At 53.9% G+C, this 22,577-nt stretch overlaps 8 protein-coding genes across 8 annotated transcripts; 5 read left to right on the plus strand and 3 right to left on the minus strand.

Moving 5' to 3' along the window:
* Window positions 1-2,129: 2,129 nt before the first annotated feature.
* GET3 (Golgi to ER traffic- protein) lies at window positions 2,130-3,199 on the plus strand (the record flags this gene model as incomplete). The annotated part of the gene is made up of 2 exons (XM_049360334.1): window positions 2,130-3,106; window positions 3,157-3,199. 2 exons carry the CDS (start codon window positions 2,130-2,132, stop codon window positions 3,197-3,199), a joined length of 1,020 nt encoding a protein of 339 aa, XP_049205188.1.
* A 1,667-nt stretch (window positions 3,200-4,866) lies between these two features.
* On the plus strand, window positions 4,867-5,847 carry J4E79_011506 (uncharacterized protein; the record flags this gene model as incomplete). Its single annotated transcript, XM_049360335.1, has 2 exons — window positions 4,867-4,954; window positions 5,018-5,847. 2 exons carry the CDS (start codon window positions 4,867-4,869, stop codon window positions 5,845-5,847), a joined length of 918 nt encoding a protein of 305 aa, XP_049205189.1.
* Window positions 5,848-6,186: 339 nt separating this feature from the next.
* J4E79_011507 (uncharacterized protein) lies at window positions 6,187-9,838 on the minus strand (the record flags this gene model as incomplete). The annotated part of the gene is made up of 5 exons (XM_049360336.1): window positions 6,187-6,330; window positions 6,381-9,329; window positions 9,389-9,529; window positions 9,589-9,621; window positions 9,719-9,838. 5 exons carry the CDS (start codon window positions 9,836-9,838, stop codon window positions 6,187-6,189), a joined length of 3,387 nt encoding a protein of 1,128 aa, XP_049205190.1.
* Window positions 9,839-10,846: 1,008 nt separating this feature from the next.
* On the plus strand, window positions 10,847-11,737 carry J4E79_011508 (uncharacterized protein; the record flags this gene model as incomplete). Its single annotated transcript, XM_049360337.1, has 1 exon — window positions 10,847-11,737. One exon carries the CDS (start codon window positions 10,847-10,849, stop codon window positions 11,735-11,737), a length of 891 nt encoding a protein of 296 aa, XP_049205191.1.
* A 2,269-nt stretch (window positions 11,738-14,006) lies between these two features.
* Window positions 14,007-14,601, plus strand: J4E79_011509 (uncharacterized protein; the record flags this gene model as incomplete). The annotated part of the gene is made up of 2 exons (XM_049360338.1): window positions 14,007-14,325; window positions 14,522-14,601. 2 exons carry the CDS (start codon window positions 14,007-14,009, stop codon window positions 14,599-14,601), a joined length of 399 nt encoding a protein of 132 aa, XP_049205192.1.
* A 795-nt stretch (window positions 14,602-15,396) lies between these two features.
* J4E79_011510 (uncharacterized protein) lies at window positions 15,397-17,374 on the plus strand (the record flags this gene model as incomplete). Its single annotated transcript, XM_049360339.1, has 3 exons — window positions 15,397-15,679; window positions 15,731-16,051; window positions 16,116-17,374. The coding sequence occupies 3 exons, from the start codon at window positions 15,397-15,399 to the stop codon at window positions 17,372-17,374; spliced, it is 1,863 nt and encodes a 620-aa protein (XP_049205193.1).
* A 139-nt stretch (window positions 17,375-17,513) lies between these two features.
* J4E79_011511 (uncharacterized protein) lies at window positions 17,514-19,232 on the minus strand (the record flags this gene model as incomplete). Its single annotated transcript, XM_049360340.1, has 4 exons — window positions 17,514-18,116; window positions 18,167-18,421; window positions 18,508-18,540; window positions 18,783-19,232. 4 exons carry the CDS (start codon window positions 19,230-19,232, stop codon window positions 17,514-17,516), a joined length of 1,341 nt encoding a protein of 446 aa, XP_049205194.1.
* A 644-nt stretch (window positions 19,233-19,876) lies between these two features.
* On the minus strand, window positions 19,877-21,618 carry J4E79_011512 (uncharacterized protein; the record flags this gene model as incomplete). Its single annotated transcript, XM_049360341.1, has 3 exons — window positions 19,877-21,172; window positions 21,228-21,347; window positions 21,409-21,618. 3 exons carry the CDS (start codon window positions 21,616-21,618, stop codon window positions 19,877-19,879), a joined length of 1,626 nt encoding a protein of 541 aa, XP_049205195.1.
* Between the last annotated feature and the right edge of the window lie 959 nt (window positions 21,619-22,577).

Raw genomic sequence — 22,577 nt, forward strand, 5'->3', positions numbered from 1 at the left:
TGTCCAGACATTTGCATCATGTTGAATTGTCCTCTGATCTTGCCGTTCTTGCGGTAAGGTAACCGAAAGACTTTTGCTCTTGGACGATCGGTGATAAAGAGACCTTCACTAGAATCTCTCGCGCCCGAGGCAGCTACAACCAAGGTCGCATTGCGATATACATCTCGCATCCTCTCTGCTTCAGCTATCCAATCCTGTGGATCATCTTGTATGATACAAAGAGAGTCGATCCACACGGATCGGATGCCAATAACTTGTGCAAGCTCTACGACATCCTGGAATGTCTTCGGTAGATCTTCGAACGGGATGCCAGCTTGATGCGCTTCAAGGTTGTCGGACGTTGTTCGAGGTGGGCGCTTCTTAGTTGAACCCCAACAATGACTCAAAGCGATGTATCGTCCTCTTTGGCCTTTGCTTTCAACAAGCTCGACTGAAGATTGTGCTCGGTTTCCACAGAGCGCCAGAACGCGGGTTGGCATCACCGCATCATACTCAGGTGTGCAGCGTTCGTGATTACTGCAACCTTTTCGCCAGTGCTGAATAAGATCACCTACTTGATTCATGTGTGGACCAAGTATTGGCGCGCGATCATTCAAGCTTGCACATGCAGCGCTGCCTGGATCTTTTGTTAGTATCGTGCAGAAGTACTGCAACTGGAGCTTCTTACCGGGGTTTGCCCACATTGCAAACGTACATCTCTCGATACGTGTTGAGCATATTCGGCCATATTGTGATCCCTTGGAGGTCCTCCGTCGTCCCATGTCGGAGTCACTGATGAACTCCGTCGTTACCCCTATGTTCCTGATCCACGGGTCGTTCAGAATAACCTCGCAGAAGCGGCACATCCCTGGAGTAATCTTCGGATCGAAACCCCACCCTATACTTCCCGTTATATGATCATCTGGAGGGTCTTCTAAGATCCTTTTAGTGAGCTTGACGCAGTAGTCGCACAGTTCGACGATATCCTCCATGATTGGTTCTGACGGGTCCGGCGCCTCATCCACATGTTGCGAAGACATGGCTCCTATAGTAGTAGAGTGTGAGACAATAATCCCTAGGTCCGTAGAGGGTAGTCAGTCACGACTATAGCCGGTAAGTGATGAAAGCGGGTGCCGTTATCGCTATGAGCTGGTGAAGCCGACTGATGCACTTGAGAAGGCGGAAATAAGCAGCAGTCGGGCGTACTCAGCCCAGGCTTCGGCTGCATGCGAGCCAATGAGTAATCCTGTTCACAGGCGCTGGTGTCGACGCGCGCATGATGCGGGCCAACGCAGCGACACATCCCGACCCTTCATGAGGAGATTATATGACTGAACAGAGGCGCAGTGACTCCCTGTAAAATGCGTATGGCGGTGGCGGAATTCTCGAGGTGCGATGGCGTCGACCAGGCGGCAACGTCATGGGTAGCTCCATTCGGGAAGTCGCATTATCTGCGTTGCTTCATACAATGTCTTCTGCTTCGATGCGTAGATGGTATACAGACCAAAAGAATCTGGTTTCAAAGGCATGAACCGTAAGTTGCCCAAGTGGTTGTGCAATCCTGTCGTGGCGTGGGGGCCATTGTGATGAAGATCAGTGTGCGACCGGGAGATGCTGAGCCCTCCAAGTGATAGGTTTCGTACCTAAGCAAGATACGATGTCACTTGATAATGACCTAGTTTAGATTGACGCATAGCTGATTGCTACGTTGGCGTTAACTCGACTATGGTATGGCATGGCGAAGGTAAGGCCGTGGGTTGTTAGGGACGTGAGGGAGGAATGGGCGGGGTGAGCGCCACATGTGGCTGTGCCGTGGCGCGCTAGCGCATGACGCGCCTGCCCGCATTCCCACTCAGTCAACTTTCCTGCGCGACTCCCAAACTGTTTGATCTGCGACCACGCGACCATACTGCCTCTACTCTCATCGTAGACATACCACGTCTCCTCCACGTATAAAACAGGCAGCAGGTCACAAAGAACATTAAAGAGTTCAGGCGATTCGAAAGGTAGGCGCTTCCAGGTTGCATTGCCCCTCCGAAGCTTCGGGAAGCAGACAGGCACTATGTTTGGGCTGCACAGAACATCGCTGACAACTCTTCCTACAGCTACACACTACCCCTCTCTATACTGCGATACCCCGATCACCAGACATGGCCTCGACCGCGCTCATCGACGCCGACATGGCGCCCACGCTCCAGTCCATCCTCGACCAGAAGACGCTCCGGTGGATATTCGTCGGCGGCAAGGGTGGTGTAGGAAAGACGACAACTTCCTGCTCTCTCGCCATCCAGCTCGCAAAGCACCGCAAGTCGGTCCTCCTCATCTCGACCGACCCCGCGCACAACCTCTCGGATGCCTTCAACCAGAAGTTCGGCAAGGACGCGCGCCTCGTCAACGGCTTCGACAACCTCAGCGCCATGGAGATTGACCCCAACGGCAGTATACAAGACTTGTTGGCAAGCGGAGCGGAGGAGGGCCAAGACCCAATGGCGGGCCTGGGCGGTATGGGCAGCATGATGCAAGATCTGGCCTTTAGCATTCCCGGTGTCGACGAAGCCATGTCGTTCGCCGAAGTGCTCAAGCAGGTCAAGTCAATGTCCTACGAAGTCATCATCTTCGACACGGCGCCCACGGGCCACACGCTACGCTTCCTCCAATTTCCCACCGTTATGGAAAAGGCCCTCTCCAAGGTCTCGCAACTCTCGCGCCAATTCGGGCCCATGCTCAACTCTTTCCTCGGTGCGTCCGGCAGACTACCCAACGGACAAAACATGGATGAGCTGGTTGAGAAGATGGAGAACCTGCGCGAGACAATTGGAGAAGTCAATGGCCAGTTCAAGGACGCCGACCTCACCACCTTTGTGTGTGTCTGCATCCCCGAGTTCTTGAGTCTGTACGAGACGGAGAGGATGATCCAGGAGCTCAACAGCTACGAAATCGACACGCACTCCATTGTCGTCAACCAGCTGCTGTTCCCCAAGGAGGATAACCCCTGCGAGCAGTGCAATGCGCGACGGAAGATGCAGAAGAAGTACCTCGACCAGATTGAAGAGCTCTACGACGAGTTCAACGTGGTCAAGATGCCGCTGTTAGTCGAGGAGGTGCGCGGCAAGGAGAAGCTCGAGAAGTGGGTATTGCACACCGACTCAGGCTACCGTGTACTAACAGCGATTCCAGATTCAGTGAGATGCTCGTCAAACCCTTCGTCCCACCGCAGTAGGCCCGTGCCGTTCTCAAACGCGGTAGCAAGTAGCCTAGATTTGAGAGCCTCAACCCCTTTGGTACCGCTTTGGGCCTCACGGTACATTTCTCTTTTGCCGATTTCTCGCCGTCTCACCCTTGTACATCTTGCGATACCATGTGGTTCTGCGATTTCGCGTATTTCGCTTTCTTCCCCACACATCACGACTCAAGCAGCACGGAGTTCTGTACCTTTAGCGACTAGCCCCGATCTATCGCAGCCGGTGGAAATGAAAGATTCTGCCAAAAGCAGGAAAAAATTTGAAAGCCTCGTTCTCCATATGCGTAACATGCCCGTGGACAGCTGACTTGAAATGCTGCACGCGACTGGGAGGATTCGGAGATATACGTTAGCCGCTGAGCCAGGAACGCCAGTGCCTGGGGTGCATTCAGCCCACCAACACATTTATTGGGACTGTTTGCGCACCCCGCATAAGTACCGTGCACTAGCCCAATAGGGTGCTGACACCGACGTTTCTTGCTTCTACACCACCACATGAGTTCGGGGTACAAACAGCTTCTGGTCTGCTCCGTGATGTTGTTGTTTAGGTACCTTCCTGTCCTCGTTAGCGAAAGCCACGAGGCGCTTCTAAATTGACTACGTCATGCTCTTACCCCGCAACATTCAGCACCACCAAATGAGCACTCTACCTCCATCACGACAAATTCCCGTTTGTCGCGTGCAGGCAAATCATGCGCATACCGGCTTAACAAGCACCGCAGTCGCACATGCTGAGAATGCGCTGACAGTAGAGCGGCAGTGCAACAAGCAAGCATAATGCACACTCCATCCATGACCAGAAGAAGCCATCTCCCTTTCCAATACTTCACGCTCTATCGCTGATGTCAGGCTATTATACCTCGGTATTTACATTCATTGGCTGTCACAACACGCTGTTACTTGTGGCTGAATACCGGTAAACGCCTTCTTTCATGCATGCTGCATGCGGTAGTGTGCGGGATCATGCGTTCGTTTCGTCGCGTGCACACAAAAGCGCCGAACTGAACAACGTCGACTAATCGGTTTGGAAAGGGAAGCGACACGAATGAAGTAGGTGGGTCTGGTAGTATGTGTAGTTCTACCGATAAAGCCGACGACGAACTGCGACATCTGCGACACTTGAGGTTACGCCGATCTCGAGGCTGAGTCTTCCGGCAACTATGGGGCTGAGCACTGAGCTTTCCGGCATCTCCAACAACCGCATTCCAATTCCACCATCGAGGTTTCTGTGGCGTACATCCAGCCCAGCGGCGAAATGTCTAATCTTAGGATAGCCACGTTGGGCACAGACATCCCCTGGACAAGCGCCAGAACAAGCGTCATCTCACCCCGGCACCCGTAGCTCTGGTGTGGGTGCCGATCACCAGAATGGTCCGGGATGGTCCCACTACCTGGTCCATTTACTTTGACCGCCGGGGATACTCAGCGGCAGAGCTTGGAAGGACCTGGTGTGCTGAGGTTAGTCAAGATGGCGTCGGTAAGTATATAGTTCGTCGCGTTTCACGCGAGTGGTGAGTTTGTAGTCAGGTTGCTGTGTGGTGTATCCTCTCACTTTGTGCTTATATCGGGTCATTTGTCTTGTCGTCGGTACATTTTTGTTGTATATTGACATCGACTTGATCACTTTGACACACCCGTCAATCAACATGGCACCTTCCGTCCTCCTTCTAGGAGCCTTACTCCTCGGTGCAGTTCACTCTGTCACCGCAGCTCCCGTCGAAATCGAAGGCAGAGGTACATTCACCTTCCCCCCAACCCATCTTCACCAAACACCCCCACTAACCCACCCACCAACAGCGGTATCCCCAACCCTCCTCTCGCAACTCGAATTCTACTCCCAATACTCCGCCGCCGCCTACTGCCTCGGCAACAACAACAGCCCCAACACAAAAGTCACATGCCCCCAAGGAAACTGCCCCCTCATCGAAGCCGCCACCACAAACACCCTCTCCGAATTCGAAAACAGCATAAAATCCGACGTAACCGGTTTCGTCGCCACAGATTCCACAAACAAACTCATCGTCATCTCCTTCCGCGGCTCCCGCAGCGTGCGTAACTGGATCACAAACGTCGCCTTCCCAGTTCTACCAACCACCATCTGCCCAACCTGCAACGCCTCAACCGGGTTCTGGAATTCCTGGCTCGAAGCACAGAAACCCGTGCTAGCAGCGCTGGCCACAGCAAGAAAGCAGTATCCTACCTACCGCATCGTAGCAACAGGCCATTCCCTCGGTGGCGCACTGGCGAGTCTCGCAGCAGGCTACCTTCGATCCACCGGCACGACCGTCGATTTATACACGTACGGCGCGCCGAAGATCGGGCTGGCGGGCGTGAGCGACTACATTACTAAAACGGGCATGGGCGAGACGTATCGTGTTACGCATAAGAATGATCCGGTGCCTAAGTTGCCGCCGGCGCTGTTGGGGTATAGGCATATTAGTCCTGAGTATTACGTTACTAGTGGGAATGATGTGCAGCCGACGGCGGGGGATGTGAATATGCTTACCGGAAACTTGAACTTGAAGGGTAACGAGGGAGACTTTGGCGTGGATGTGGACGCGCATTTGTGGTATTTTGGGGAGATTAGTAAGTGTGAGGGCAGTCAGGGGATTGAGATTAAGGTGTAGATGATGAGGGTTATGATGGTTATGAGTATCTTTTTTAATGTATATATTGCACTTTTGACACGCTTGCGCTAAGGATTGGTGATTGGTGACGGGACCGATACCTTTCGACCTGGTGAAGGAAATGCATGAACGGTATGAACTCAGAACATAGTATGAACACCTCGATTCACCTTGTACAATTACAAATGCAACACGCAAACACCCACCCATACCGTCGTGGACGGATCAAAGCTCAACATACCCGTACCGAGGATGTAGTGCGCTAAAACACGCTGGCCGATCTTTATAACGCCAGAACACCGCAACATGCTTCCCTTCGACACTGACGCATCAGAAACACTACTTCTTCTTGCCCTTGCCCTTGCCCTTGCCCTTGGTCGCCGAACCCTTAGTCGCCGAGCCATTTGTCGCAACGCTGCTTGCACGAGATGGTGTCGCCGATGCCGATCCGGCCTTGCCCTTGACAGTGTCGAGCTGCTTGTTCTGCCATCTGTTAGTATACGCCATCATTCACAGGTCAGAACTTAACATACCTTGACACCATTCTTAGACTTCTTCTTCGGCTGCTCCTCTTCCTCCTCCTCCGTCTCCTCTTCCTCATACCCGCGCTTGCCATTCTTGTTCTTGAGATCGCCCTCGCCGAGCTCGCGCACGATAGCTGAGATGAGCGTGGTGCAGCGACGGCCAATCTCCTGCGGTGTACGCGAGAGGAAGAACCAGTCGAAGCGGAAGAGGGGCGATTCGCGGATCTCGTCGCGGATCTTCTCGTAGATGTACTCGCCTTCGACGCCGTGCTTGTGCAGCATGACGACCAGGAACTTGTCTTCCTCCTCGGTGTACACCTTCTTGTTGGTGGTGGAGACGGTGTACTTGATCTGCATCTGCTGGAGGGGCATGCGGTACATGCCAATCTTCTTGGCGATGAGGCGCTTCTTTTCTTCCGACTGTCGCACACGGAGCTCGCCCTCTTCGATGACACCCAGGTGCTTTTGCCAGTTGTCCAGCGACTTGTACTTCTTCCAAAAGACCTTGGCGTAAGCTTTGATCTCGTCGGCGTCTTTGCCGTCGACCTCCTCCGAGATGCCCTCGTAGTTCTGACGACCGTATTTAGCACTACCGTTGAGGAACTGCTGGAAGTCACGCTTGTTCCATTCAGGGAAGCCCTCTTCGATCAGGCGTTCTTTCTCAGCCTTCTCCTCTTCTGTCAGTGGTTCCGCATCATCAATCTCCTGCTGCGCAAGTTGTTGATCGGCCTCACGGGCCTCGAGATCCTCGTCCGGACCTTCTGGGAGAGGGGCTTTGAGGTTGTTCTCCTTGCGGTACCATGCAGTCTCCTTGTCTTGGAGTTCGGAGAGTCGCTTGGGGAAGAACTGGTAGTCGTGGATGGTAATCTGCTTGGGCGCGCGGGGTATTCTGGGTTGCTTGTTCTCTGTTCGTCCACCAGTGACCAGCGTCTTGCGGTAGTACGAATCAATGCCGTAGTTTTGTTCCTTGCGCTCACGCTTCGAGGGGTTGATCCAGGAGATGCCGATTTCCTTCTTTCGTGGTTGGAAGGTCTCGCCATTCCACTCGTAGGTTGAGTCGGAAGTGAACTTCTGGAGATCGTCAAGACCGAGCGTCTCGTACCTCTTGTTGAGCTTCTCCGTCATCTCTTCACCACGACGCATGACAGCCTCGAAGTCGTCATCAGCAAGCTCGCCATCAGCTGCTGGACCGACGGGGCCCTTGCTTGCAAACACCTTCTCGGCGCCGTGCTGGATCATGGTCAGGAGCTCGTCCTTGGATGCGGCGTTCTTGACGGGTTGTTGCGAGCGGCCTTGCTGAATGACTAGCTGGTCGAGACGCAGCTTCTGGGCCGCACGTTCGAGCACCTTCTCTTCAATGGCCATCTCGGTGACGAATCGGAAAACGTAGACCTGCTTGGTCTGGCCAATACGATGGGCACGGTCCATGGCTTGCAGATCGGCCTGCGGGTTCCAGTCACTGTCGAAGAGGACGACGATATCAGCAGACGTCAAGTTGATACCAAGTCCACCAGCACGGGTAGTCAGGAGGAACAGGAACTTCTCCGACCCCTCCTTATTGTAGTCGTCGATAGCCTGGATACGGTCCTCGTGGGCGGTCGAACCGTCGATACGGCAGTACTTGTAATCGCGCATGACTGAGTAGTCCTCCATGATGTCTAGCACACGACTCATCTGCGAGAAGATGAGCACCCGACTGCCCTGAGCCTTCATACGTTTCAGCAGCTTGTCCAGCATGACCATCTTCGCAGCGTTGGTGACGAGATGTTCATCGGTAGTGTATGGCGGACCAGGCTCGGCGCCTTCGAAAAGGTATGGATGGTTGCAGCACTTGCGCAGCTGCATGACGATGTTGAGCAGACGGGTCTTAGACTCCTTGTTGCCGGCACCGCCATTAACCGCGTCGATGTCCTTTTCGAGAATCTTCTTGTACCACTGAACCTGCATGTCGGACATGCCCACGTACAGGTTGATCTCCTTCTTCGGCAGTAGCGACTTTTCGACATCGGCCTTGACACGTCGCAGCAAGAAGGGTCGGAGGACCTTGTGGAGTTGTTGGACGACGGCGTCCGAGTCGGCGTTCTGGGATGTGAACCAGTCGTCGAACGCGGCGGAGTCTCCGAAGACGTCGGGGAGGAGGAAGTTGAGCAGGGCCCAGAGCTCGTGGAGGTTGTTTTGGAGAGGGGTACCTGTGATTAGCAGACGGCTTCGGGAATTGAAGACGCGGACCATCTGGGCAAGCGACGATTCCTCGTTCTTGATGCGGTGGGCTTCGTCAATGATGATGTACTCCCACGCGAACTTCTTCAGATGCGACTTCTCGCGTAGAATCATCTCGTAGGAGGTGATGCAGACATCGAAGCCATCGGGCACCAGGCGCTCCTTGATGAGGTCGGCACGGTCGTCCTTGTTACCCTGGAGGACCAGGACGTTGACGTCGGGGCACCACTTGGCGAACTCGCGCTTCCAGTTGTCGAGTGTCGACTTGGGCACTGCGACCAGGTGGGGACCGTGAATGCCGGCAATGTAGCGGAGGTAGCCGATGAAGGAGATGGTCTGCAGCGTCTTTCCGAGACCCATCTCGTCGGCGAGGATCCCAGAGATACCGTTCTCATGGAGTGAGATAAGCCAGTTGAGACCAGCAACTTGGTAGTCGCGCATGGTGCCGCCTTTGATGAAGCCCGGTGATTCCCTAAAGACCGTCTCGTTGTGTCCGCCATGTTTCTCCTCGCGCACCAGCTCCGCGTCCTCCTCCTGCTCGGTCTTCCGGCGACGCTCCGCAGCGGCACCTCCTTTCCGCACCTTGCTGGCCTTTGATTTCTTGGTCTCTTCGGCATCCTGGCGGTCGATCTCGGCGAGAATCTCCTTGATGCGCGGGTTGGGGTTCGTGTCGATGAAGTGGCGGAACAGGTCCGTCAGACCGAGCAGGTATCGAAAGCGGCGGATGGTGTCATCTTCCTGTGAGGGGAGCCAAGTTAGCAATGTCTCGGAATGTACTGCGGATTGATGTCGCGTACCTTTGACGCCCTCAGACCCTCCGCCTTCTTGCCGTACATGCTTTTCCGCATGTTCATCTCTTCGGCACGTTTTCTTCGTCCGTCGACTGGCGCGTCACCTGCGACGCTGTTTGCTGTGGTGTTGGGGTTGGTATCCGAGTCCTGTGCGCGTGTCAGTTGCTGGGCCGGGTGAGTGTGACGCGGTGTCGGAGTCATCGTACTGTGTAGTCTGGGGTATCCACATTGTACTGCGTCTGGAATGTTAGCCAATGTCTTCTCGATGTCGCGCCTTCCTCCCGCCTGACATGTGAGTGTCGCGGCGAGGAAGGCGCAAACGGGGGTTGCGCTTACGCCAAACTTCTTGAAGCCGTTCATTGTGTCGTCCGGCTGGTCCTGCATCTCGACATCGGAATGCGCTGACGCCTCATCCGAGGATGGCTCCTCCTTCTTCGCAGCGCTCTTCCGCGGCATGTTGCCTGTTTGGGCTGTTCGCCGCGTGTAGTTGTGTTGGCGTCACGGTCGCAATGGCGCAGTGAATGGTAGAACGTCTGTCGATGTTTCGGGGTGTTGAGTGTGATGACGTGGACGCGTTGGGACGTGTTCGTGGCGGCTGAGGTTTGCGCGATGTATGTGAGGATGGCTTGAGAATAACTGTGGACGACCCTTGGCGCGTCAGGTCGGCGGCGCGCTATGCTCGTTGCGGACGTGCGCACTACCCCATGCCTGCATCTCTAAGCCCACCAACTTCCATTCGCTCAGCGATTCGACATCTACGCGTTCCCGACTACGAACATTAATCCATTTGAAACTTGATGCCACAGAAGGGAGGAAATGAGAGGGACGCGATTTGCGACGCGATATCGAACATGACGTCAGATAGTTGTCTCCATCACCGGTGCCCTATACAGTCAATTCAGGAGTGCGACGTTGCCTGCTGGCATAGCTTGCTTGAGCCATAGCATACTGGAGCTACAATACGACATTTTTTTTCCATTGTTTCGACCACTTCTTCTAGCCTATGATCCTACATCTGGACTGCTCGCCAAAGTTTCCTCTTAGGACAACGGTTATGTACTGAACTGGTTCTTCGTCGTTAAGCTTTCGAGCTGAGTAGGCTACCTCCAGCAATGAAATGTGTCATAGCCGATATGAAGCATCCATCAAAAGTCCTGGGTCTATGATATCCTATCGGCATCCCATCGGCATCCCATCGGCATGGTTGAGAAACTGGGTTGCAAAATTACCAAGGCATTGGGAGCCGTAGAGTGGGATAATAACGCATCGTAAGTCGGCAACATGAGAAGCGAAAGACTGCAGCAACTCTTGAGATTGTTAAGCATGCATGATCAGTCAGCGATACTTCTCCACCACTGACGTCACTGTAACCAAGACAATCATCGCATAAGTAGAAGTTCCTGGCGTTGTTGTCAACGACACCTCTCAAATCACGTGCCCGATCGTTCCATCCATTTCCCAAACATGCCCGCCGCATCCATCACCATAATCTTCTCACCCTACCACGTCGGCCTCCGCAACCACCGCGTCGGCGACGGCCCAAACCGAATACGAGCTCTCGGACTCATTCCCCAACTTGAATCCCTAGGCATCACCGTCCACATCGACGAAATCACTCCCGTCGACGACTTCGAAGGCGAGATAGGCCGAAGTTTCGAAGTCCTCCGCCGCACCTCCCTAGCAGTTAGCAAAGCGCGAGATGGCAATTCCTTCCCCTTTATCCTCTCTGGCAACTGCATGGCTAGCGTAGGCGCAGCATGCGGGTTGGGTATCAAGGATCTTAATTTCATCTACTTTGATGCGCACGACGATATGGATACGCCTTCGACGAACGAGAATGGGTATTTCGATGCCATGGGCTTGTCGATGTTGGCGGGTAGGAGCTGGCATTGGCATACGGAGCAGATACCGGGGTACACGCCGATGAGCTACAAGGATAGGTTCTTGTATGTCGGCTTGCGCGATGTGAATGAGACGCAGAGGAAGACGGTTGCGGAAGCTGGAGCGGATGTTATTTGGGGTGATGCTGGGAAGGCTGTGGATTTCCCGGGCGAGTTGGAGAAGAGACTTGACAAGAGGGATATGTCGCCGTCGCTTGTGCATCTCGACTTGGATGTTCTGGATAAGAGTGTGGGTATGGTCAATGGGTTTGAGAGTGAGGGTGGGCTACAGGAAGAGGATGTCGTCAGGTGCATGAGTTTGCTGCCGAGGAAGGCCACGCCGACATCGTTTACCATGTGCTCTTTCAACCCAAATCTGGGTGATGGGGATAAGATTGCGGGTATAGGTATACGCGCTGCTGTAGCATTCGTAGAGGCGTTGATTGCGACATCAGTGCTATCTGTGCAACGATAGCGAATGCGATCAAGAAGAATGTATCAGGCTTGCAACAATGAGATCGATCACGGTTCTAGAGATGTAGCTACCACTGATTAAAAGCAGTCGACAGCTCCCAGAACCATGGGCCTGGGGAGTCCCGGGAGCGCCTTCCCGCCAAGCCGCGCGACCCCAAATCGCCCCGCCCACCTCCAAAAACCCTCCCTCCCGTTATCTATAGCGACGATCGCGATGGAACGCATTTTTACGCGTTTCGATTCCAGCGCGACACTGGGACCTCACCCCGCGAGTTTTTCTTTGCACAACCCACGCGCTGTGCGCGCAGCGCCGCAGCCTCGCCTACACATCTCATGCCGAACGGTGGATGCGCGACGCCCACCTGCGATACAGAATGAATAGAGTGCGCCTTTGACTAAGACTGCGGTCTGGTTCTTTGGGCAGGCCATTGAGATGGTACTTTGGTATACGATATGATTGCGATAGCTTTGATGCACGCCCACCTGCCCAGGCAACAGCGAGATTGTCCGCCCATTGGCCCTTCATCTGTAGCCCGCCCTCTTGTATGCAGTGCAGACGCCATGCATAGCGGCGTCACGCATGACCTCACAGCTGAGTGCTTCGAGCGACCAGTCTTACCGGTGAGCGTTGGGGCATACATAGCCCCGCTCCTGGGTAATGCTCGTCCACGTCAAGTCCTCCCGCAGCACCTTTTCGCGGCTCTGTGTGCACTGCGACAAAGTTCACTCATCTGTTCTTAACACGTTGTTACTGAGTGCGCCCGCAAACAGCACCATCCTATACACACGAGCGTCGGCAGACGTGACTGGGTCATCTCATCTACGTCAGCCTAACAGCGGAGACAAGACCAAACATCCAAATGCACCTCATCAACTGCACAACACTAGAGCTGGAAGAGTTCTTCGGCAATAGTATCCCGCGCTACGCCATTCTCTCGCATACCTGGGGCGATGAAGAGGTGTCATTCGCCGACTTCACCTCGGGTCAGCCTATGATCCGATCTGGCTACCAAAAGATTATTTTCACTTGCAAGCAGGCCATGATAGATGGAATCGACTACGCGTGGATAGACACCTGTTGTATTGACAAAAGTTCTAGCGCGGAGCTCTCCGAGGCAATTAACTCTATGTTCGCCTGGTATCAGATGTCAGTTCGCTGTTATGCGTATCTTTCTGATGTCTTGGCAGCCAACATGGACCAGGATTTCCCTAAGAGTAGATGGTTCACACGGGGTTGGACCCTCCAGGAATTGTTGGCGCCAAAAACGGTTATCTTCTACGATCAACTATGGGTTGACTTGGGCGATCGGGAAGAGCACGCCGAGCAGATATCGAAAGTCACAGGTATAGACGGGGCCGCTTTGATTGAAGGCTGGTGGAGGGCCTCGGGCCGGAAAAAGGAGGACAAATTCGGTTGCTATTGCGTCGCGACGAGGATGTCATGGGCCTCCACGAGGCAGACGACACGTGCGGAGGACATGGCCTACTGCCTCCTCGGGATCTTCAACATCAATATGCCGCTTTTGTATGGAGAAGGTGACCGGGCGTTTCGTCGTCTTCAAGAGGAGATTATCCGGAATATCGACGATGATTCCATCCTCGCCTGGGCTCTATCGCCAGAGGACGACGATCCCAGTGCCCTAGGACTTCTATCAGATGGCGCCAGGGAACATCTTTGCCATACAAAAAGCGTCGACTTTTTGGCTCACTCACCAAAAGACTTCAAAGACTGTGCCGGCTTGTCTTGCGCTACGGAATCATTGACTCTTTTCACATTGACCAATACGGGCCTACAGATCCAATTACCTATTGTGCGGGTCTTTGAATGCAGCGAGTATTACTGTCGCAGGGTTGGAGCTTCAGCCCATGTATGGATTGGGCTACTTGGTTGCTCGAGAGCGTCAAACGGGAACTTTTTAGGTATTCTGCTCTGGCCGTACGGAGACCCGGTCGATTCCAGCGTGAAGGTGGTTCGTCAAAGGGAATGTTACAGTACTGTCATTGTTGGTCCAAGGGTCGCTTTCGGTTCAGTCAGTGAAACATTGACAATTGCTGGAGTGAACGGGTTCAAAGAATCACTACACTACTGGCGCGGGCGAGATAGGCGGATTATCGTCAACGAATGCGAGGCCATCCGGAGTCTTGGTTATCAACTCCAGGCTTTTAGTGCATGGACGTTTGTTCAAGGAGAACCACCACTGGCTTACCATCCGCTTTGGGACCCAGAAGCCAAGGTTCTTACCATAAGACGAGATGATCCGTTTCACAGGATGTTCGAATTCAACTTCGAAACATCGTCGAGTGGTCCAAATCCCAAGTTCACTGTCTTCATAAAACAGGAAAACAGGGGTACAGTAAGACAAGGAGACGTCTTTTCAGAAGATGAAAGGCTCGCTGTATACTACGATCTTCTCAAGGATAACGACGATCAGCCTCATGGCAAGGATTGGGCTTATGACAAGGGTGATGTTTTGGTCCATGACGACAAACAACGCCGGTTCCACATTAGATTTGAGGCTCACACCCAGGTTATTGGCCATCACGAGCTGATCCGGATTAATGTTGATGCTTTAGAAGATGGCTTTTCGGGTGAGGAATATTATTGGACTTGTAGCTGCGAGGAGCGTGAACATGCGCATTGATCTATACACATTGATCTATACTCGGTTTTCATTCTCGTTGGCTGTACGTCGTGTTGTACAAAGGCTATACATGCATGTATGTCTTCACCTTGTCCTGTGGGATAAGTCACCTTCGCATGAGTCAAACATAAAAACTAAGACAGCCCACAACCCCGACCGTACGTGGCTGTGGGTGGATACGAAGCCTGGCACCGGGCACCGACATGTCATGACCATCCTTTGAGACAGTCGAGCAGTATGAAATATTCGCATCACTGTGAATTTTACCAATCTTCGGCCATGGGCTGAAGTCGCCAAGCAGCCGGGAATCTACATCCGCGATGGCGCGCCAGCGAATACACATCACGTGCGCGCGGGTTTGATGCGCGACCTCGGGAGTCTAAGGCACGCGCGGGATGGGACCTCGATTGCCTACGAACACAAAAAGCGAGATACTGGATTGCATTGCATTCTCGTGAGTGTACCTCCAGACAAATCCGCGCAACCGCCTATCCTCCCAAGTGGGCCCACGTCATCGGCGCATTCCTCGGCGCGTTCGCTAACCACGTTTGCCCCACCCGGAAAGCCGCATCTCCACTCTTCACCTCCAAACCACGCGATAAGAGCCGTTGGCACTGCCAGCGCGCGGTAGCTTCGGAAAGCTATCAGCGCCCCGCCCGCCTTCCTGTTTACGATGCTCAAGACCCCCTTTACGTATTTGTGTAGTGTGCATAAGGCGTAGCGGGTGATGCTGGCCAGTCAGGTGGAAGGGCCGAGTGCTTATCAGGAAGATGGCGGTTTTGATGATTGTTGATCCTGGTAGCATCGCAGACACGGACTTGTCGCCTCGTTGGAGGGAAGATGGGTTAGGGAATGGATCGGGATCATGACTCTGTGCCAATGGAAGTTACGTCTTGGAGATCAATCGTTTCGGTAAAGCAAGAAGTGCCGCCGACGTATAAAGCTCGCAGGCCTGCAGCTGTATGGAGCTTCATCACGGACTTTCGCCAGACCCCGGTTTGGACTTTTCGTGGACAAGATGCGCTTCTCTCGGTCGATCGGCGTCGCGTCTTTCGTCGTTGCCGGTGTGCGGGCTGCGGTGTCTTCCACTGGATTCACGGTGTCCTTGACCGACATCGACTACTTCCTGCCGCCAAAACCAGTCGCGAAGATCTCGAGTTGCGAAGAGATTCAGGCCTCGTTCGAAGATGCTGCGGTTGTGCCGTTCACAGTAGTGAAGTCTCAGGACGGTGGTTTGGATGTCGCGTCGCTCACAGCAAGTTACGCGCATGATGATGTATGGCAAGATGGTTTCATGGACGGTATGTACCCAACTTCACGCTCTTGAGACCCTCGCTGATCATATCTTCCAGCCATTTTTGTCCAGGGTAGCGATTCCAAACCAACAAACTCTTCGTTGACCATACTGTCCGGCACCGCATCCAAGGAACTAGCTCCGGGGCCCTACTTCATCAACGCAGCTGGCCATGTCTACGAGGCATGGAGACTGTTCTCCGATATGCAAGGCGCTTTCACCGAGTCTGCGATCGCGAATGGCGATGGTTCCTACTCGGTCTTGCCCGCGGGTACCGTGGGCCAGAAGCATGCCATCGCCGTGCCTTCGCGGCTGTACTTCACCAAGACGGCCGAGAAGCCTTTGGCTGGTGTAAGAATTGGTATCAAAGACATCTACGGTATGAAGATATCTTAGCATTGCATAGGGCATGGTATTTTAGCATGGACTGACAATACCCTTAGATATCAAGGGCCTGCGAACATCCAACGGAAACCGAGCTTGGTACTGGCTATACCCTCCTGCCAACGCGACTGCTCCGCCCGTTCAGAACCTGATCGACGCGGGAGCGATCATCGTCGGCAAGATGATCACCTCTCAATTCGCCAACGGGGAGACCGCAACGGCTGACTGGGTGGACTACCACGAGGCATTCAACCCCCGTGGAGACGGCTACCAAGACACCTCCTCCAGTTCCTCTGGCGGCGGCGCAGGTACCGCATCCTACTCCTGGCTCGATGTCAGTCTCGGATCCGACACCGGCGGCAGTGTGCGCGGCCCGTCCCAAGTCCAAGGTCTCTACGGCAACCGTCCATCTCACGGACTCGTCTCTCTAGATCACACCATGCCGCTCAGTCCCGTGCTCGACACCCCCGGCTTATTGGCGCGCAACCCACAAATCTGGATGGAAGCAGCCCAAGCCATGTACGGCCCCAACATCACCATCACAAGCAGCTACCCAACGAGCATCCAAACCCTCGGCTGGCCCACCGAAGTCGAAGACGTCGCCGACCAACTCCTCGTCGACTTCCTCGGAAACGTGACCGATTTCCTGAGCGCAAACGCCACCGCGTTCAACGTCACAGCCTCTTTCGACGCAGCGAACCCAGATGTCGCACCTCTTACAGTCTTACAGAACCTCACCTACGCTATCCTGATCACCAAGCAGCAAATCGAGCTCGTCCGCGAACCCTTCTACGCCGACTACGCCGAAGTCCAAGACGGCCGCCTTCCATTCGTTAACCCCGTTCCGTTGGCTCGCTGGGGCTGGGGCGACAACCAAACCATCACCGTCGACGAGGCTGTTAACAACAAAACCATCTTCCAGACCTGGGCTAATGAGACCTTCCTCGCTCCCTCTCCCGAAACCTGCTCTGAGTCCCTAGTCATGTACGTCGGCTCCACCGGTGGCACCACCTACCGCAACACGTACTGGGACGAGCCCGGTGTGCCTTTTGGTTTTGGCAACAGCCGCATCTCGGTTATGGCGGAGGTGCCGGATTATGTTGTGCCGTTGGGTGAGGCGCCGTATAACTCGACGATTACGGGACACGTGGAGTATTTGCCTGTTACGGCGAATTTGATGGCGGCGAAGGGGTGTGATGGCATGTTGTTCTCGCTTATAAATGGGTTGTATGAGGCGGGTATCTTGAAGGAGAGTAAGGTTGGACAGAGTGGGGTCACTGGTGGGGAGATTTTACTGAGGAGGGATGGGCTGTGGTGAAGAGCTTATATATCAATGGAAGCTCAAGTGCATGATAATATCAACCTTGCGTCCGATACATGTGTGCGTCAATCCGGATCGCTAACTTCATAAGGCTGTCATCCAGTCAAACTCCCAATCCTCCTTCGCCTCCTCTCCATCAAACCTGAAACCTCCACCTCGGATGCCGATCCCCCATCTTAACATCCTCCACACTATCATGAAACCCGCCCGTCTGCGGCCTCTCCACAAGCACCCTCTCTTTCTCCGCATTCTCCCTCTTCAACAACACCCACAACACCCCCACAACCACTAGATTCAAACACAAATACCCCAGCGCAAAGCTATGCCCAAGCACATACCTCGGCCCCGAATTCGCGCGATACAACTGCGTCCCCAGCACAGCCCCCAGATTCCCAATGCTAATCTGCATGGCATTCGCCGTTGCGCGCTTGGTCTGCCCACTGACGTTGATGGCGGGCCAGCAGAGGACTAGGGCGACGGAAGGGTAGATGCCGATGGCTGCGAAGAAGGTTCCCACGTAAGATACGCCTGGGCGTGCTTTGGGATCGGTGTTGGCGAGCAGGATTATGTACCCAATGATTGCGACGGTGGAGGTGGTGAGGATGAAGAGGGCGCGGCGGGCGTAGCGCTCGGAGAGTATGGCCCAGAAGATTGTGAAGAGAGTTGCGACGGCGTAGGGGGGGATGGTGAGGAGCTGGGATTGGGCGGATGTGTAGCCCATGTCGCGGATGATTGTTGGCTTGGGTGGTGTTAGAGTGGTGTGTGTGTTTTGTGGGTTGGTTGGCTTACTAGGAAGAGGGATAGAGTGTATAGGGGTAGACTCATGGTGTGGAAGGCAAAGGCGTAGAGCCAGATCTTGATGTCTTTTGCCGCGAGCAGCACCTCCGCCCAGGAGAACGCTTCGTCGTTTGTTGCGTCGCTGTCGGCTTTGAGACGAGCTTGCACGAACGCTCTTTCTTCTTTGCTGAGCCAGCTGACGGTGGCGGGGTAGTTTGAGATGAACCAGTACGCGATGATTCCGATGATGATGGTGAGCAAACCTTCCTATGTTGCTGTTAGTGACGAACTCATGAGCAGGTTGGCGAGCGTACCAAGATGAAGATCCATCGCCACCCAGCGTAGCCTCCTACATTACGCATATGCGCAATGCCATATGCCAGGATCTGGAACCGTCAGTACTGCAGATTGCATATATATGAGGGTTGGCATACACCACCAAAAGCCCCAGCAAGCGAAGCGCAGCTAAAGAACAGCGAAATGCGATACTGGCGCTCATTGCGCTTATACCACATACTCAAATAATACACCACACCAGGAAACAGTCCCGACTCGGCCATTCCCAGACTACAACTCATTAGTCTATCTCACACGACCGTTTTCTCCAGACAACTCACAAAAACCGCACCGCAAAAAAGCCAGACAGGTTCTGCGTAACGCCCATCAGCGTCGCCACAACACCCCACACCACCGTCAGCGTAGGCAACCAGAACTTCGGCGTCGTGCGTTTGAGGACGATGTTGCAGGGTATTTCGAAGAGGACGTAGCCGATGAAGTAGAGGGTTAGGCCGGTGAGGTATTGGTTGCCTGTCATGCCTAGGTCGGTTGTAAGGCCTTCGATACGTGCGTTTGCGACTGGGTCATTTGTTAGTACACTTTCATCAGCGGTGGGAATGGAGAAGTCTATACCATTGCTGCGATCAAGAAAGCTGAGCAGATACAAGATTGACACCGCGGGCAGGAGTCTCAGATCCAACGTTCTGAGTAATTTCTTTTCGTTGATGGTGCCCGGGACGATTTCCACATCGCTCGCGGAAGAGGTCGATGCAGCGGGTGCATCGTTCTTCTCCGAAGCCATCGTCACGTTCGCGCAAACTTTGAGACGGAAGTATCGAAACGCGAGATATCCCTCAAACAACGCCCGGGCACGAAGCTCTTCTTATCAACCCACTACCGTCGCATTCCTCGTAGCTTCGAATGATGCAAGAACGTGGGTCAATCAGCTCAAGCCGCGGCAGCGTAATAACCCAGGTCGGCCGGGCAAACCTCAGGCATGACCGCAAACGCTCATTGGAGCGCATCGCCAACCGCGTCGAATGCGAGATGCGCACAACTCTGACAGGACAAGCGTTATCGGCTCTACCGCACGGCATGGCGGGCGTGTTGCAAGGGCTTATGAGTTGGGGTTGTACACGAAATCGAGAGGTGGTATGTCGTGATTGCACTAGCCGCTTGGGGTATAGACCCGGGTGGACCACGTTGTTATTCGATGGAGACGACGGGTGTTTGATGAGTGAACAGGTGGTCGATGTTTGATTTGATGGGTTTTTGTCTGAGGAGGTTGCGTTCATCGGTGTTTAGATCAGCAGGATCGTGGGTTGACGTGGGGAAGTTTTGATGAGTGTTGTGGTTTGAATGCGGGATATGCGTTTGTGACGATACATGGCAGGAGGCTCGCTCGGATGGACAGAATACGCTAATCGCTCAACGATCGGCACAGAACTACCGTTTCCCTTTTCCTCCAATAATCCCAATCCCTCTAATAAAGAAAACAACAACAGCCGTAGACGCAACACTCATACCAAAGTTAAACCAAGCCGTCGTCCTAATGCCCACCTTGAGCGCATCATCCCAAGGCACCGTCTTATGTCCTTCACCACCAATCTCATCAACACTCAACCCCTTCTCCCTAGCCACAACAGCAGTCTGAACCGCCGTCGCAATCGCCAGCCCAACCGCCCTCCCAATCTGACCCACAGCCGTAATAAGCGCCCCTCCCAGCGAAGCATCCTCCGCCGGCAGCGTCTTCGCCACAAACAACGTGAGAACAGGGAAGATGGTATCCGCACCCGAGACACACAGTACCATAGCCGGGAAGCCATACGCCCAATACGTTGTATGCACCGGAATGGGGATTGCGAAAAGTAAGGAGGATATACTCACGCAGATAGTGCTAAAAGTAAGTATATAATCGCCCGGCACACGAGACAGAATCTGCCCCGTAATTGTAGCCACCAGAATCCCCGTGATACCATTGGGTAGGAAGCGCAGCGTGGTTTGGATAACGGAAAGGCCTTGGTAGTCCTGGAACCAGTAGGTGGCGAAGATGAGGTAGTTGTTGAAGGACGAGAAGAACAGCGCCATGAGCACATTGGCAGCGGTGAATTTGCCGTTTTTGAAGATGCTCATTTTCATCAACGGTCGTCGCTCTGTCTTGTGCTCGAGGTAATGCTGCCAGAAGCCGAATGCGCCGATGATGATTAGTGAGAGCACGATGAGGACGGGTACCCACGGCGTACTCCAGCCCACGACGTTGCCTTCGGATAGCGCGAATACGAGGATAATGAGACCGATGGTGATGAGCGATCCGCCGATCCAATCCACCGTATTACGCAACACGGGTTCGGGTGTCAACGGCGGAATTGGGATAACGAAGTAGCTCGCAACCGTAGAAATCCCCGCAATAATCCCAAACAACCAAAACACCCACTGCCAGTCGAGATACTCGCCCACGACACCACCGAAGATGTTGCCCAGCACGCCACCGAGTGGAGCTCCAGCACCGAAACATCCAAAAGCGATGTCTTTGGTCTTTCCGGGTGGGAAGGTAGAAGCGAGGATGCCGAGAGCGGTTGGTGCCATGGCGGCGGCTGCGAGACCCTGGAGGCCGCGGAAGATGTCGAAGCCGATTTCATTGGGGATGAAGGGCGTTATTATTGATGTGAGTGTGAAGGCTGCGGAGCCCCAGAGAAAGATCATTCGTCGGCCGTAGACGTCTGCTAGACGACCCCATAGTAGCTGGGCGGATGTGTTAGGAGAGGGTAGATATAAGAGAGAGATCTGAACGACGTACCAGGAAGCAACCGAATGTGAGGTTGTAAGCGGAGATAATCCACTGCTGACGACTAACTGGAATATCCAATTCTTCCCCAATGGTAGGTAAAATAATGACTGAGGCCTGAACTGCCATGGTCTATCATAAATTAGTCAGTCTCCTTCCTCTCTTCTCCAACAAGATTGGTTGGCATACTCACGCTCAAAAACGGCGCCGCAGCAATCGTCGTAACAAGCGCCACACACCGTGCTTTCGAAAACGGCAAGCGCTCAGACGCCGATGTATCCACAGCCACAAGCCCATTCTCTTTCTCTGCATCATCCGCCGTCTGGTGTGTCGCGGTGACCACGCGTTCCAGATCCGTGACGCCCTCCACAGGCTCGGGGCTCTTCTCTTCGCGCTTCGACATCTTCAGGACGCGCTGCGAAGGGATGCATATGATAGTCGGCTATCTCCGCCATGCTTCCAGTGGGGCAGCGCATCTTTATGAATGTTTGAAGTTTGGGGTAAGAATATGCCGAAGAGCTCGCTTGCCGACCGCCACAAGTGCGCCTTCGCCAGTTCGGCTAAGGATTTATCCGGGGGTGTGCAGGTGGAAAAGGTAGGCACAACATAGCAGCAGGCTCTCGTTGTATGACGACTCTTAGAACGATGCGGAAAAGTAATCCTGATCTGCAAAATACGAACAGAACGACATTCTCGATGGTGGTGATGCAGCGGGGTGATGTATCCTCCACGTTCCACCAATCACAGCAAGCCTGAGATCAGCAGTTACCCGATGCTGATAACCCCCAGTCCCTCGTATCGAACCTCTTTCTCTTCAACGCCCTTAACATGCGCATCACCTAGCAACCTGAAAGTACCACTCTCTCCTTTTCTCCTCAGAACCACTGGATTCGTACACCCAGCAAGAACCGCTACAACGTCCTCCGGCTGCGCGAGGTCCGGGGCAACGAGAAGTCGACAATCGTCCATCATACAGATCGTCCTCGACATCAAGAGGTACTCGAGGAGATCCCAGAAAGGTTCGAAATTCTCAAATCTGTCTTCTCTGGGTAGTAGAGTTGTGTCTGTGGAAGTGCCACCTTACGCTTTTCCTCACGGAATTCGCGAACATGTACCGAGCGAGCAAATTGCGCTCCACCCCACCTCTCCCAAAGGGTCGTCTTTTGGAAGGCGCATAAGAGCATTGTAGAACAGTTCTCCATTCTCGTATTCGCGTTTGAAAACCCACCATCTCCTTCGGCGGCAAATACCAACGGTTGCGTCTGCTGAGGTAGCAGCTTGCGTAGTTTTTTGGTCGATGTCTGGGGAGCAGGCGACGAGATGACCGACTTCTAGGCGAATACTCCGGATAGTACCAATGAT

The sequence above is a fragment of the Alternaria viburni genome, assembly GCF_023758015.1.
Source record: "Alternaria viburni strain BMP 2772 chromosome Unknown scaffold_43, whole genome shotgun sequence".
NCBI lineage: Eukaryota > Fungi > Ascomycota > Dothideomycetes > Pleosporales > Pleosporaceae > Alternaria > Alternaria viburni.